The 15,454-nt window shown below is 45.0% G+C and overlaps 1 protein-coding gene across 1 annotated transcript in view; it reads right to left on the bottom strand.

Annotated features, from left to right (window-relative positions):
• VPS13B (vacuolar protein sorting 13 homolog B) overlaps positions 1-15,454 on the bottom strand; it is a 932,812-nt gene that overhangs the window by 57,215 nt on the left and 860,143 nt on the right. The window contains 3 exon segments of the mRNA XM_029063425.2: positions 3,437-3,612; positions 3,790-3,873; positions 7,671-7,934. Coding sequence (XP_028919258.1) covers positions 3,437-3,612; positions 3,790-3,873; positions 7,671-7,934 — 524 coding nt within the window.

The raw sequence follows: 15,454 nt of genomic DNA, 5'->3' as shown, positions 1-15,454 counted from the left end.
GCGCTTACTGTGTGCAGAGCATTATACTGAGCGCTTGGGGGAGTACAATTCGGCAACAGATATAGACAATCCCTACCCAACAACAGGCTCACAGTCTAGAAGGGGGGGTAGACAATGAAACAAAACAAGTAGTCAGGCAAGGCACTGTACTAAGCGCTGAGGTGGATACAAGCAAATCGAGTTGGACACAGTCCCTGTCCCACATAGGACAATCCCCATTTTACAGATGAGGTAACTGAGGCACAGAGAAGTGAAGTCACTTGCCTAAAGTCAGAAGCAGACAAGTGGTGGGGCTGGGATTAGCCCCTATGACCTTCCGACACCCAGGGCCATGTTCTATCCGCTGTGCCCTGCTGCTCCCCCAGTCAATGGTATTTATAGAGCGCTAACTGGGTGCATAGCACTGTACTAAGTACAATCCAACAGAGATAGTAGGCATGTTCCCTGCCCACAAGCAGTTTACAGTCTAGAGGGAAGCGTCTCTGTCTCCACTGTTGGGGCCTGCTGGCTGCTACTACCATGAAGGTCAAACCAGGCTGGGTCACTTTAACCTGGACTCATTTCCAGATGATAAGGAACGGCCATTTCCCACCAAGCCGCAACTCCCCCACTGCACTGTAGGCAGCCCAGAACTGGCAACGGAGGGAAAGCTTAGTGAGGACGCCAGAAATACATGGGAAGTGGGAGAATGGAGAGAGGATGAACAGCTTTTCCTCACTTTGGCAAAACAGCACAGAATTAGTGTGGGAAAGAGATCTCCGTTCCTTTCATTTCCACCCCATCTGTGCTGCTTCTTTCCTGAGCTCTGCAAATTCGCCAGACAATTACTCTCCCCGGCTTCAAAGCCTTACTGAAGGCACAGCTCCTCCAAAAAACCTTCCCTGACTAAGCCCTCCTTTCCTCTTCTTCCACTCCCTTCTGTGTCGCTCTGTCTTGCTCCCTTTATTCATTCCCACCTCCCAGCCCCACAGCACTTATGTACGTATCCGTAATTTATTTATATTCCTGTCTGTTAAGCCTGTTGGTACAGTTAACAGTTGTTACAGTCTGTTAAGCACTGATTATTTTGTATTTACTCCAGCACTTAGTACAGTGCTTGGCACATAAGTGCTTAATAGACTGTAAGCTTGTTGTGGGTAGGGAATGTGTCTGCTTACTGTTATTTTATACTCTGTGAAACACTTAGTACAATGCTCTGCACACAGTAAGCACTCAGTAAATATGACTGAATGAATGAACTCTGGGAAAAGCAGGGAATTTGATTTGAAAGCAGTGCTATGTAGACGGGATGTGGGGAGGCCCTGTCTTCCCTGTAACAACTGGACGGAATGCCAGATGAGGCTTGCAGATCCTGGGTTATGTCAGAAATTAGGTTACGATTTATCTCCGGATTTTTACATGCTCAGGTCAATCAGAACCCGGGGTAACCAGATTAGAGATTGACAAAGCTAAAGCTATAAATTTACTTTACGCCAATAATTTCTGGAAGTAGCACAGGCCTGGGAGTCAAAGGACCTGGGTTCTAATCCCGGCTCTGCCACTTGCCTGTGTAACCTTGGGTAAACCACCGCTTTGTGCTTCGGTTTCCTCATATATAAAGTGGGAATTAAATACATGTTCTCCCTCCTATTTATACTGTGAGTCTAATGAGGGACAGGAATTGAGTCTGACCTGATTATTTTGTTTCTATTCCAGTACTTAGTACAGTGCTTGGCATATAATAAGTCTTTAAGAAATGCCACAATTATTATTAATTGTTACTAACAGGAAAAGAACTGACAGGACCCTGATATTTCTCTCTCATCATCATCTCTATCACAGGACGGGAAAGAAAAGGGAGAAACTGGGATATGCACATCTGTTTATAGGTTGTGGCAGGTAAGCAGAAACTCCTGACCACTGGCTTTAAGGCCCTCAATCAATTCTCTCCTTCCTACTACACCCCGGCTCATTCTCTGTTTCTCTTTCGCTAACCTATTCATTTTGCCTCATTGTCATCTTCCCCTCTCTCTCCCCAGCCTCTTACTCAGGCCCTTCCACCAGCCGTCAAATCCTGCAGTCCGCTGTCCTCCCCATCTTCAGAGAAATCACAACTCCTCCAGGAGGTCTTCCCTAATTAATTTCTAATCCCCCCAGGTTACATCGCCCCAGTGCTCCTTCAGCACTTCTGTACCACCTGAGCACCAATTTATTCACAACCTCCTGTAGCATTTCTATCCACATCTTACATACCTTATTACTTAAGCACTAACTCACATACATATTAACTTTTCCTTCCTCCTCCTAGCTGTAAATTATTTCAGTGTCTGTCTTCCCCTTACACTGTAAACTCCTTAAGACTAAGAAAATGTCCACTAACTCAGCTGTACTCTCCAAAGTGCTTGGTACAGTTCTTCACTCTGCTCCACGGATCATTTATCCACAAAAACGTTCAGTCCATTTCTCCCCACTTCTCAAGAACCTCCAGTGGCTGCCCATCCACTTCTGCATCAAACAGAAACTCCTCACCGTCATCTTTAAAGTACTCAATCCGCTCGCTCCCTCCTACCTCACTGATCTCCTACTACAGCCCAGCCCGCATACTTTGCTTCTTTAGCGCCAGTGTACTCACTGTCCCAATTTCATCTATCTCACCGCCGACTCCTTTCCCACTTCCTTCCTCTGAACTGGAACTTCCCCCTCCATATATGCCGGACCACCAGTCTCACCACCTTCAAAGCCTTATTAAGGTCCCACCTCCTCCAAGAGGCCTTCCACGACTAAACCCTCTTTCCCCTTTTGTGTCATCTTATGCACTGGATATTTACTTTTTACATACTTGGTATTCACCCCACCTTCAGCCCCACAGCACTTATGTACACATCTATACATTACACATCATATATTATTTTACATTAATGTCTGTCTCCCCCTCTAGAGTGTAAGCTCAAGTGCAGGGAACATGTCTACCAATGCTGCTGTATTGTGCTCTCCCGAGTGCTTTGTACGTGCTCTGCACACAGTAAGTGCTCAATAAAAAAAAACACTGATTGATTGATCCTGACTTTCCCATTACAGGAAAGGCATGAACAAAGTCGGAAACCTAGGTGCCAACTTTTTATTTTGATTTTGGGGCCACAAAGACACCCAAGGGCAAACCGTTCCTGACTCAAAAGAAAAAGTTTTGGGCCAGATCAACCATAAACTTAATGAGCCTGCTGCTTCTTGCTTCTGGCTACGAAACCACTTAGGCACATGGAGGAAAAGTTTGTTTGCTACAGAGGTAGAGTAGAAACCTCTAGGCATCCGAGAACAATCTTTTAGAATAACTTGCCAGAGAAACAACAATCTGTACAAAGTATATTTCATAAGACTCCATTTTTCCCCCAATTCCCGAACATCAGCTACCCAATACTGAAATGTTTTTTTTCAGAAGATGCACTCATTTATCCAGTACCTTGCTTGAAAAGTTAGATGATGCATGAGGTCAGGTTCAATATTTTGGAGTGATTTTTCCTGGCCTTTTCCTGGAATAATTTGTGTTTCGCTCAATCCCAGACTCCTTTTCTCCAAGTGTATGATAATGGGGTCTGGAAGATGGCTCCTCATGATAAAAAGAGGGCTGAACACAATCTATAAAAAACAAAAGGACAGAACACTTTAATATTTGCTTTGTTGCAATATTCCAGCTGCTTGATGCTGAAACAAGCCCATTATAAATCTTTCCTCCAGGTCACTCTGACCTTAATTTATTTGAGAACATGAGAGGTCAGAACCATATACAATTTTTAGGGCAAAGAAAGCATTTACCATTCTTTGTTGCACTTGAGAACAGGGCTCCAAAGTCAAAACTGTGCACCAGACGTAAATAATGGAACTGTTTGAAGATGGCACCTGCATAGTCAAAGACAAAAAAATCCCATTAAATATACTTTTTTTGGGTAATCATCCAACTCAACATTTTATTACTTAAGAAAAAGAAAACAATGGGGAAATGGCAGTCAGGAAGGAAGGATAAAAATAAGAAAATAGTTTAAACCATGAGAAAAAACAAAATGGTAACTTTTCTTGTACTAGATATAAAGCAGATGGTGCCAGCTGACAGATTTTATCCTAGCCACGCTGAGCACAAGGCTAATAAACATGAGGGTCATAGGTCATCTCTTGTCACAGTGATCCAGCCAGGGACTCTGTAAAAGGAAAAGGTGACAAAATTGCAATGCTGGAAGGAGGAAGAGTGGAAGTGCTTGGTACAGTGCTTGGTACACACAGTAAGCACTTACCAAATACCACTATTACTATCATTATTATTATTCTTAAGGAGGGAGGATAATGATGGTATTTGTTAAGCGCTTACTATGTGCCACGCACTTTTCTAAGCACCGGGGTAGATACAAGGTTGTCCCACCTGGGGCTCACAGTCTTAATCCCCATTTGACAGATGAGGTAACTGAGGCACAGAGAAGTGAAGTGACTTGCCCAAGGTCACACAGCAGACGAATGCAGAGCCGGGATTAGAACGCAAGATCTCTGACTCCCACGTCCACGCTCTTGCCACTAGGCCCTGCTGCTCCATGGAAGAGAAAAAGGGGAGAAAGGAAAAAAGAGAGAGGAGGGAAAGGGGGAAAAGGAGAAGAGAGTAGAGAGGAAGAAAGAGTGTGAAGGAAAAAAGGAGGAAGGAGCACATCAATGGTGTTTATTGAGCGCTTACTGTGTTGTAGAGCATCATATGAAGTGCCTGGGAGAGTGCACTGCAATCAAGTTGGTAGACACAAGCCCTGCCTATAAAAAGCTTACAGTTGAGATAGGGAGACAGGCATTGAAATAAATTACAGATGGGGAAATGGGAGACTGTCAGGATATGTACAAAAGTCCTGTGGTGCCATGGGTGGGGTGCTTAAAGGATATCAAGTACTTAAAGGACATAAATCCAAATGCACAGGAGACACATAAGGGAAGCTGAACGGGGGGAAATGAAAGCTTAGTTAGAAAAGAGAGGTAGACAGTGGGGTTGGTGATAGAGGTCCCATGGAATGGACTGCAAGAAGTCTGCCAATTTCCACACCAGTACAGAATATAAGGATATCTAGTGGGAACAATACACTTTTTTAAAAGGGTATTTGTTAAGTGCTTATTATGTGTCAAGCACTGTTCTAAGAACTGGGGTAGATACAACTATCGAGTTGGACACAGTCTCTGTCCTGCCTGGGGTTCACAGTCTATTTAAGAGGGAGAACAGGTTTGGAATCCCCATTTTACAGTTGAGGAGATTGTGGCATGGAGAAATTAAGTGACCTGCCCAAGATCACACAGCAGGCAAGTGGCAGAGCTGGGATTAGAACCCAGGTCCTCTAACTCCCAGACCCGTGTTCTTCCACTAGGCCAAGCTGCCACATACGATATTATTTTCTTCATTTCCAATACTGGTGCTGATGGATGAAACTAAAAACAATCCATTCATTCATTCAATAGCATTTATTGAGCGCTTACTATGTGCAGAGCACTGTATTAAGCGCTCGGGATGAACAGGTTGGCACCAGATAGAGACGGTCCCTGCCGTTTGACGGGCTTACAGTCTAATCGGGGGAGACGGACAGACAAGAACAATGGCACTAAACAGCGTCAAGGGGAAGAACATCTCGTAAAAACAATGGCAACTAAATAGAATCAAGGCGATGTACAATTCATTAACAAATAAATAGCCGGTAACGAAAATATATACAGTTGAGCGGACGAGTACAGTGCTGTGGGGATGGGGAGAGGTGGAGGAGCAGAGGGAAAAGGGGAAAATGAGGCTTTAGCTGCGGAGAGGTGAAGGGGGGTGGTAGAGGGAGTAGAGGGAGAAGGGAGCTCAGTCTGGGAAGGCCTCTTGGAGAAGGTGAGTTTTAAGTAGGGTTTTGAAGAGGGGAAGAGAATCAGTTTGGCGAGGTGAGGAGGGAGGGGTTCCGGGACCGCGGGAGGACGTGGCCCGGGGGTCGACGGCGGGATAGGCGAGACCGAGGGACGGCGAGGAGGTGGGCGGCGGAGGAGCGGAGCGTGCTGGGTGGGTGGTAGAAAGAGAGAAGGGAGGAGAGGTAGGAAGGGGCAAGGTGATGGAGAGCCTCGAAGCCTAGAGTGAGGAGTTTTTGTTTGCAGCGGAGGTTGATAGGCAACCACTGGAGTTGTTTAAGAAGGGGAGTGACATGCCCAGATCGTTTCTGCGGGAAGATGAGCCGGGCAGCGGAGTGAAGAATAGACCGGAGTGGGGCGAGAGAGGAGGAAGGGAGGTCAGAGAGAAGGCTGACACAGTAATCTAGCCGGGATATAAGAGAGCCCGTAGCAGTAAGGTAGCCGTCTGGGTGGAGAGGAAAGGGCGGATCTTGGCGATATTGTATAGGTGAAACCGGCAGGTCTTGGTAATCGATAGGATATGTGGGGTGAACGAGAGAGACGAGTCAAGGATGACACCGAGATCGCGGGCCCGAGAAGACGGGTAAGGATGGTCGTGCCATCCACGGTGATAGAGCAGTCTGGGAGAGGGCCGGGTTTGGGGAGCGGAAGATGAGGAGGCGCTCAGGCATCGCTCATGGTGAGTTTAGGTGGCGGCCCGAACATCCCAGGTGGAGACGTCCGGAGGCGGGAGGGAGATGCGGAGCTCGAAGGGAGGGGGAGAGGGACAGGGGCAGAGACTGTAGGATCTAGCGTGTCTATCTGCATAGAGATGGTAGTTCAAAGCCTATAGAGCGAATGAGTTCACCGAGGGAGTGAGTGCCTGAAAGTCACCTTGTAACCAAACTCTGCACCACCCCAAAGAGGCACTTCTGAAACAGCAAGGCGTAGTGGACAGAGCAAGGACCTGGGAGTCAGAAGGTCATGGATTCTAATCCCGGTTCTGCCATTTGTCTGCTGTGGGACTTGGGGCTAGTCCCTTCACTTCTCTGGTTCTCAGTTGCCTCTGCAAAATGGGGATTGAGACTGTGAGCCCCTCGTGGGACAGGGACTGTCCCTGCTACCAGGGGCCTCATCACCAAGACCGCCATCATCGCCGCTGCCTCGCTTAGAGCAGCGGATGTCGGAACGGGGAGTTTGTCTTGAGCCTGTCTGTCCTCCCGCTCAGATATCACCGGCAGCCACCCTCTCCCCCGTCCCCCCCACCCCCACACCTGCTCTCCATCACTGGATCTACCCAGCCTTCATAATTAGAAAAATGACTTTGGCAAAAACATTAGCGGGTCAATAACTACATACTAGTCGTAAAAATGGTTTTCAGCGGTTGGTAAACCCTACAGGACTGTCACTCATTCATTCATTCAATCATATTTATTGAGCGCTTATCGTGTGCAGAGCACTGCACTAAGCACTTGGGAGAGTACAATATAACAATAAACAGACACATTCCCTGCCCACAGTGAGCTTATAGTGTAGCAGGGGAGACAGACATTAATATAAATAAATTACATACTATACCTGCCGCTGTACAGAGACATCAAAACAGAAACTGCTCCAGGAAGATGATTTATAAATCTCTTAAGCCAATAAGACCAAGGGCAAAATGACCGAAGGGAAGTCTTAGCTTTAAAAATCACCTCATTCTAATCAATCAACGATACTTATTGAGTGCTCAGTATGTGCAGAGCACTATACTAAGAGTTTGGGAGAGTACAATGCGACAGAGTCAGTCCCTGGCAAAAAAACAACATTTATTCTCATACCTGAATGACTATGCTATATTCGGTGTTTTGAGCCTCAAGGCAAACGTCTCGTGACCAATCTTCATCTCCTTTGGCCTTCACACACAACTCTGTGAGCTCGCTGTTTTCTAGGATGTAGGAAGGCAATTTCTGGTTGGCTGTGAGGCAGTCCAAATGCTCTTTAATGACAGCCTGCCCATCCTGACCCATGTACTGCTGGACCACTTTCAGTTCAATGCTCTGGGACAAGTAGCTGCAGATGATCTGCCTTCCGCAGAAAATAATCTGAAATGCAAAATAAATTTGACATGAAACCAAGTTCTAGATCGAAAATCCAACCTGATTTCCACTCTAAGGAGTTCTATTGGAATTGTCTTTCTAGAAGTGCTTTCTGTAACTCCTTCTGGATCAATTTTTTTTTGGATGGCATTTGTTAAGTGCTTACTATGTGTCCAGCACTGTTCTAAGTACTAGGGTAGGTACACGTTAATTAGGTTGGACATGGTCCCTGTCCCACATAGAACACACAACGTAAGTAGGAGGGAAAACATGTATTGAATCCCCATTTTACAGTTAAGGAAACTGAGGCACAGAGGAATTGATTGACTTGACCAAGGTCATATAGCAAACAATTGGCAGAGTCAGGATTAATAATGACGGTATTGTTAAACACTTACTCCTCCCAGGCCCATACTCTTTTCACTAGGCCGTGCTGCTTTTCAGAATATATCTTGTGGAAAAGCCAAGTGACTGAGTCAATCAATTGTATTGATTGAGCGCTTACTGTGTACACTTGGGAGAGTTCACTAAAAGCAGCGTCGCTCAGTGGAAAGAGCCCGGGCTTGGGAGTCAGAGGTCATGGGTTCAAATCCCAGCTCTGCCACTTGTCAGCTGGGTGACTTTGGGCAAGTCACTAAACTTCTCTATGCCTCTGTTGACCTCATCTGTAAAATGGGGATGAAGACTGTGAGCCTCATGTGGGACAACCTGATGACCCTGTATCTATCGCAGCGCTTAGAACAGTGCTCTGCACATAGTAAGCACTTAACAAATACCAACATTATCATTATTATTATTATTATTATTATTATTAAAACACAGTTGGCAGACACATTCCCTGATTCCTTAAGGAATATATTTCACAACCCCTTTCAGAGTAATAGTTGAAAGGAGAAAATGACACTGCTGGGTCTTAGTTTCAAAGCTGGAGGAAAGGAGTGGCAGAGGAGTCCTGACGCTCCCGGCCAGGAAGTAGGTGGTGGTTTAGAGTAAGCCCACCCACGTCCGTGTCCAGGATGCAGGCCATCCTGTCAGGTCAGGCCAGGGTGAAGTGGTGTCAGTTAATCAAAGGTATTTCTGGAAAGCCAAATGATGCTTAAGCACTGTACTGAGCACTTTTGGGAGAACGACAGGCCATTGTACAGTCCTCTAGACTGAAAGCTCGTTGTGGGCAGGGAATGTGTGTTTATTGCTATATTGTGCTCTTCCAAGCGCTTAGTATAGTGCTCTGCAAACAGTAAGCGATCAGTAAACATGCCTGACTACAACAGTAGCAAGGCACATGGTCGCTGTCCTCCAGGAGCTTCGCATTTAATGGGGGAGAGACGCAAAATTACTGAAAACAGTGAAAGCAGGAGGAAAAATTAATCAACCAATCAATCACATTTACTGAGAGCTTACTATGTGCAGAGCACTGTACTAAGCACTTGGAAGAGTACAATACAACAGAGTTGGTAGACATGTTCCCTGTCCATAACGAGCTAGGACACAACAGGAAGTAGAATACATATTTCTGGATGAAATATCTGAATAACTCAATATACAAATAAATACATTATATATGATATATACCTAGGATAGAAATAAAATACATAAGTGCTAAGGGGTGGGTGTTGATGCAACTGGGATGTTGTGAATTAATAGGGGAATGCTTCCTGGAGGAGGTAGGATTTTAGAAAACTTTGAAGATGGGGAGAGCTGTGGTCTGGAGGATTTGTCGGGAGAGGGAAACAGGATGACAGCAGTGTGGCCTAATGGAAAAAGCATGGGCCTGGGAGTCAGAAGGACCTGGGTTCTAATCTTGGCTTCTCCATTTATCTGCTGTGTGGCCTTGGGCAAGCTACTTAACTTCTCTGGGCTTCAGTTTCCTCATCTGTAAAATGGAGATTAAGACAGTGAGCCCCATGTGAGACATGGACTGTGTCCAACCTGACTGGTTTGTATCTACCCCAGAGCTTGGCACAGAGCCTGGCACATAGTAAGTGCTTAATAAACACCATTAAAAAAAACTAAGAACAGACCCAGGATGGCTGGGTGGGTTCAGTGTGAGGTCTCTAGTTATCAATAATAATAATAATAACGATGGTATTTGTTAAGCGCTTACTATGTGCCAAGCACTCTTCTAAGCACCAGGGTAGATACAAGGTAATCAGGTTGTCCCACGCAGGGCTCACAGTCTTTATCCCCATTTTACAGATGAGGTAACTGAGGCACAGAGAAGTTAAGTGGCTTGCCCAAGGTCACAAAGCAGACAAGTGGCGGAGCCAGGATTAGAACCCATGACCTTCTGACCCCCAAGCCTGGGCTCTTTTCACTAAGCCACACTGCTTCTCATAAGTGACTTAAGATAAATGAAGTGACATGGCAGCATGAAGAGGAGGCTGCCACGAATGGGAACCCAAACACCCACGACTTCTTAGGTAGTGTCCGCCACGGCTCCCTCTTCTAAAGCATCCCCTTTTCCCTCTGCTTCCCCTTGCCACACAAGGCTTCTTCCCTACTCAGAGAGAAGGAAGGTGCTAGAATATCCCCCTTTCCCTCTGCTTCCCCTTGGCCTGACAAGGCTTTTCTCCCCATCTCAGGGGGAGAGGGACGGTGTTGGAGCTTCCTCTTTCTGCTGCTTCCCCTTGGTCTGACAAGGCTTCTCCCTAACTCAGGGAGAGAGGGAAGGTGTGTACTACAAGAGGATCTCTAAGCTGTTCATTCATGTATTCATTCAATCGTATTTACTGAGGGCTTACTGTGTACAGAGTACAGCACTAAGCACTTGGGAGAACACAATATAAAATAAATAAATGGTTAAATAAATAAATTGTTAAGCGCTTACTATGTGCAAAGCTTTGTTCTAAGCGCTGGGGGATACAAGGTGATCAGGTTGTCCCACATGGGGTTCACAGTTTTAATCCCCATTTTACAGATGAGGTAACTGAGGCACAGAGAAGTTAAGTGACTTGCCCAAAGTCACATAGCTGGCAGTCGGCAGAGCCGGGATTAGAACCCATGACCTCTGATTCCCAAACCCGGGCTCCTTCCACTGAGCCACGCTGCAGACACATTTCCCCCACGCAATGAGCTTAGAATCTAGAGGGGTAGACGGACATCAATATAAATAAATAAATTACAGATATCCAATCCAGGGCTTTCACCACCACGGACCTGATTCTGATAAATTCAGAGGGTAAATTATTTCTGCAGGTTCAATGCTGAGGGCTTCTCCTGCAGATCGTGAATAAATAAAATATGAATTTTAGGAAAGTTCTCGGAAAGTAATGCTATAGGACAGGCAACATACAATTCAGAAATAAAGTTCAGACAGCTTAGAGACCATGCTGTACTTCTGTTCTTACTCTGGATAGGCTGAGACATACGCTCAGTGCCATCTCTTCTGAAGTCTTCGGGCCCCAAAGGATTAAGAACAGAATCTAGCTGTCTCTCTCTCAGCAACCACAGGATCATGGTAACCATCTGGGCCTCGCTTTGTCTAAGGAGACATTCCTTTTCATGGGTTTTTATCACTTCACTTTCAAGTGAAAAATCTGTCAAGTTGGCTTTCAAAACTGAAAGCCAAGCTTTTTAACTGGCCATGGCGATTTGGCTTCTTAAAAGCAAAAATCCAAAATGGCCATCCTGAGCTTGGTGGTGGTATTTTCAGACTCCTCCAGTGCAAGGTTCAATGGGAGGTTTAATTCTGCTGTTCTTCAAAGTGGCAGCACTTCTAATGCTTTTACTTGTCAAGGGCTGAGTACAACTTCAGAATTCATTTACCAATTTAAGACGGATCCTTAATGTTCTTTACTGTAGGGTTTTTTCCTAATATACATGTCTGGGTTGGCAATGTTATCTCTCCTATTCTCTCCCTCTCCTATTAGTTTCCTCAATAGGTTTCAGAGGGCTTCAAAGGTCATCCCAAAATCCAGGCTCTGCCACTTGCCAGCTGTGTGACTTTGGGCAAGTCACTTAACTTCTCTGTGCCTCAGTTACCTCAACTGGAAAATGGGGATTAAGACTGTGAGCCTCCTGTGGGACAACTGTTTACCCTGTATCTACTCCAGCGCTTAGAACAGTGCTCTGCACATAGTAAGCGCTTAACAAATACCAACATTAACATTACATTTAAAAGCAGCTCCATATTCCCAAAAATATTCCAGTCTTGCCAAGATTAAATGGTTTTGTCTGAATACTAATATAGGATCGGGTATATCTGCAAATGCAATAAAGGCGGTGTCTTTGAAAAGGCCCAGGATATCAATATTTATATTTGGGCAAGATTGTGTGAGCCCAAGTTTTTTTGAAGGCCAAAGAGGCTCTGACATTTGATACTTATACATTTATTTAATAATAATTATTTGTTAAGCACTTATGTGCCAGTCACTGTACTAAGCGCTGAGGTAGATACAAGCAAATCGAGTTGGACACAGTTCCGGCCCCATACGGGGCTCACATTTTTTAGATGAGGTAACTGAGGACCAGAGAATAACAATAATAATAATGATGGTATTTTTAAGCACTTACTATGTGCCAAGCACTGTTCTAAGGAGTGGAGTAGATAGAAGGTAATCAGGTTGTCCCACATGAGGCTCACAGTCTTAATCCCCATTTTACAGATGAGGTAACTGAAGCACAGACAATAATATTAACAATAATAATAATGATAATAATTTTGGTATTTGTTAAGAGCTTACTATGTGCCAAGCACTGTTCTATGTGCTGGGTAGATACAAGGTAATTAGGTTGTCCCACTTGGGGCTCACAGTCTTAATCCCATTTTACAGATGAGGTAACTGAGCCACCAAGAAGTGAAGTGACTTGCCCACAGTCACACTGCTGACAAGTGGCAGAGCCGGGATTCGAACCCACGATCTCTGACTCCCAAGCCTGGGCTCTTTCTACTGAGCCACACTGCTTCTCGTGAGGCTCACAGTCTAAGTAAGAGGGAGAGCAGTACTGAATCCCCATTTTGCAGTTCAGGGAACTGGGGCACAGAGAAGGGAAGTGACTTTCCCAAAGTCACACAACAGATAGGAGGTGGAGTCAGGATCAGAACCCAAGTCCTCAATCTCAGACCTGTGCTCCTCGCTGCTTCTCATGGTATTTATTGCTTCTGTGTGTACAGCATGGTACTGAGCACTTGGGAGAGTAAAATAATAATAATTAATAATAATAATAATGATATTTGTTAAGTGCTTACTACGTGCCGGGCACTGTACTAAGCGCTGGGGTAGATAGAAATTGGGTTGGACACAGTTCCGGTCCCACATAGGGCCAGTCTCAATCCCCATTTTACTGATGAGGTAACTGAGGCCAAGAGAAGTGAAGTGACTTGTCCTAGGTCACAGCAGAGAAATGACAGAGCCGAAATTAGAACCCATGACCTTCTGACTCCCAGGCCTGTGCTCTATCCACCAGGCCACGCTGCTTCTCAAGTGTTGGTAGATGCAATCCCTGCTTAAAGGGAAACATATCTGGCACTTGAGATAAGAAATGCAACAGGGAGGAAAGGGATCATTTTCACAGAGACAAGGTACGGCAGTACTGTCAGTCATGCATTTGTCTGGTCAGCCACCCTCCCAAACACATGAAAATCTGAAAACCACAAGTATCGTCTTTGAACCCAAAGGACTGCTGACACGGGGAGATGTCATCTTCATTCAAAAATGGCACCGGGGATAGGCAAGTTTACCTAAGAGTGCAAGTGTGACTGACAGGCCGACGGAAGATTGACACTCCAGACTACACCACACAGGCACAAAGACTGTTCCTCTGTACTGTGTGACACTCTTCCCGAACTATGTGCTGGATTTCTTGATTCAATTTCCTATTTTTCTTCTGGCTTTGCTGGTGAGCAATAAGAAATCCTTTCTTCTCCCCTACTCCTGTTCACTGCTTATATAGTGTTTCTGCGATAAGCAGCTCTTGAAAGATGGTTGCAATGTGGGGAGACATATAATTTATACATTTAATTTTAATATATTTATTAATAGCTATTTAAATATATTTACTTATATGATAGTAATATTATAATTTATTTATATTAATACCTATTTCCCCCTTCCATACTCCACTCTACTGCCTAGATCGTTTTCCTTCAAAAACATTTGAATCACGTTTCCCCACTCCTCAAGTAACTCCAGTGGTTGCCCATTCACCACCACATCAAATAAAAACTCCTCACCATTGACTTTAAGGTACTCAATCACCTTGCCCCCTCTTTCCTCACCTTGCCCCTCTCCTACTACAACCCAGCCCGCACACTTTGCTCCTCTAATGCCAACTTTCTCACTGTGCCTCGATCTCATCTATCTCACAGCCGACCTCTCGTCCACATCCAGCCTTCTGGCTGGGATGCCCTCCCTCTCCATATCACGCTCTCCCCTACTTCAAAGCCTTATCGAAGGCACATATCCTCCAAGAAGTCTTCCCTGACTCAGTCCTTCTCTCATCTTCTTCTACTCCCTTCTGCGTTGCCCTGACTTGCTCCCTTCATTCCTCCTCCCTCCCATCCCCACAGCACATACCCATTTATCTGTAATTTATTTATATACGTATATTAATATCTGTCTCCCACTCTAGACTGTGAGCTGGTTGTGGGCAGGGACTGTGTCTGTTGTTGCAGTGTACTCTCCCAAGAGCTTAGTACAGTGCTTTGCACACAGTAAGCACTCAATACATATTACTGAATGAATAAATGGATATACGCTGAAACTGTTCACGCACATCGGGTTACTGAATGTGCAACCAAGACATTTTTCAGGTTTTAAGATTTCCTCTTTTTTCCCCTCAACTTTTTTAGGTGCACCCAACTTAAACAATAAATTAAAAACCCCCATTTTCACTTTTTTAGGAGACAAAGTATTGGGTATTTTTTCCTTTAAATTATTATAACTTCAATAAAAGCCCAAGAAAGCTTTAGAAGATGCATAGAACTATGTGCTGAAGGCTGACTTTTTATCACAATGATTTTTTTACTGCATTTATTAAAATTGTCCTGAAAAAAGGTTCCTGAATGGCCATACCTCTAAGAGTAACGCACGAGAAGCATAATGCTAGATTTGACATCATTTATGAGAAAATCATTCTTTAAATTTGTTAATCATGCCTTGATTATCCAGGTTTCCAGTTGCTCTTTGGGGAAGCAGCATGGCCTAGCGGATAGAGCCCTGATCTGGGAGGCAGAAGGACCAGGGTTCCAATCCCAACTCCGCCACTTGTCTGCTGTGTGACCTTGGGCAAGTCACTTCACTTCTCTGTGCCTCAGCTACCTCATCTGTAAAATGGGGATGAAGACTGTGAGCCCTACTTGGGACAACCTCGTTACCTTGTATCAACCCTAGAGCCTAGAACAGTGCTTGGCACATAGTAATCACTTAACAAATACCATTATTATTGAGAAGCAGCGTGGCTCAGTGGAAAGAGCACGGGCTTTGGAGTCAGGGCTCATGAGTTCGAATCCCAGCTCTGCCACTTGTTGGCTGTGTGACTGTGGGCAAGTCACTTCACTTCTCTGTGCCTCAGTTCCCTCAACTGTA

This window comes from Ornithorhynchus anatinus, chromosome 4 (genome assembly GCF_004115215.2).
Source record: "Ornithorhynchus anatinus isolate Pmale09 chromosome 4, mOrnAna1.pri.v4, whole genome shotgun sequence".
Taxonomy (NCBI): domain Eukaryota; kingdom Metazoa; phylum Chordata; class Mammalia; order Monotremata; family Ornithorhynchidae; genus Ornithorhynchus; species Ornithorhynchus anatinus.
Note: the sequence above shows the minus strand (reverse complement) of the source record. Positions and strands in the feature narration are given on the sequence as shown.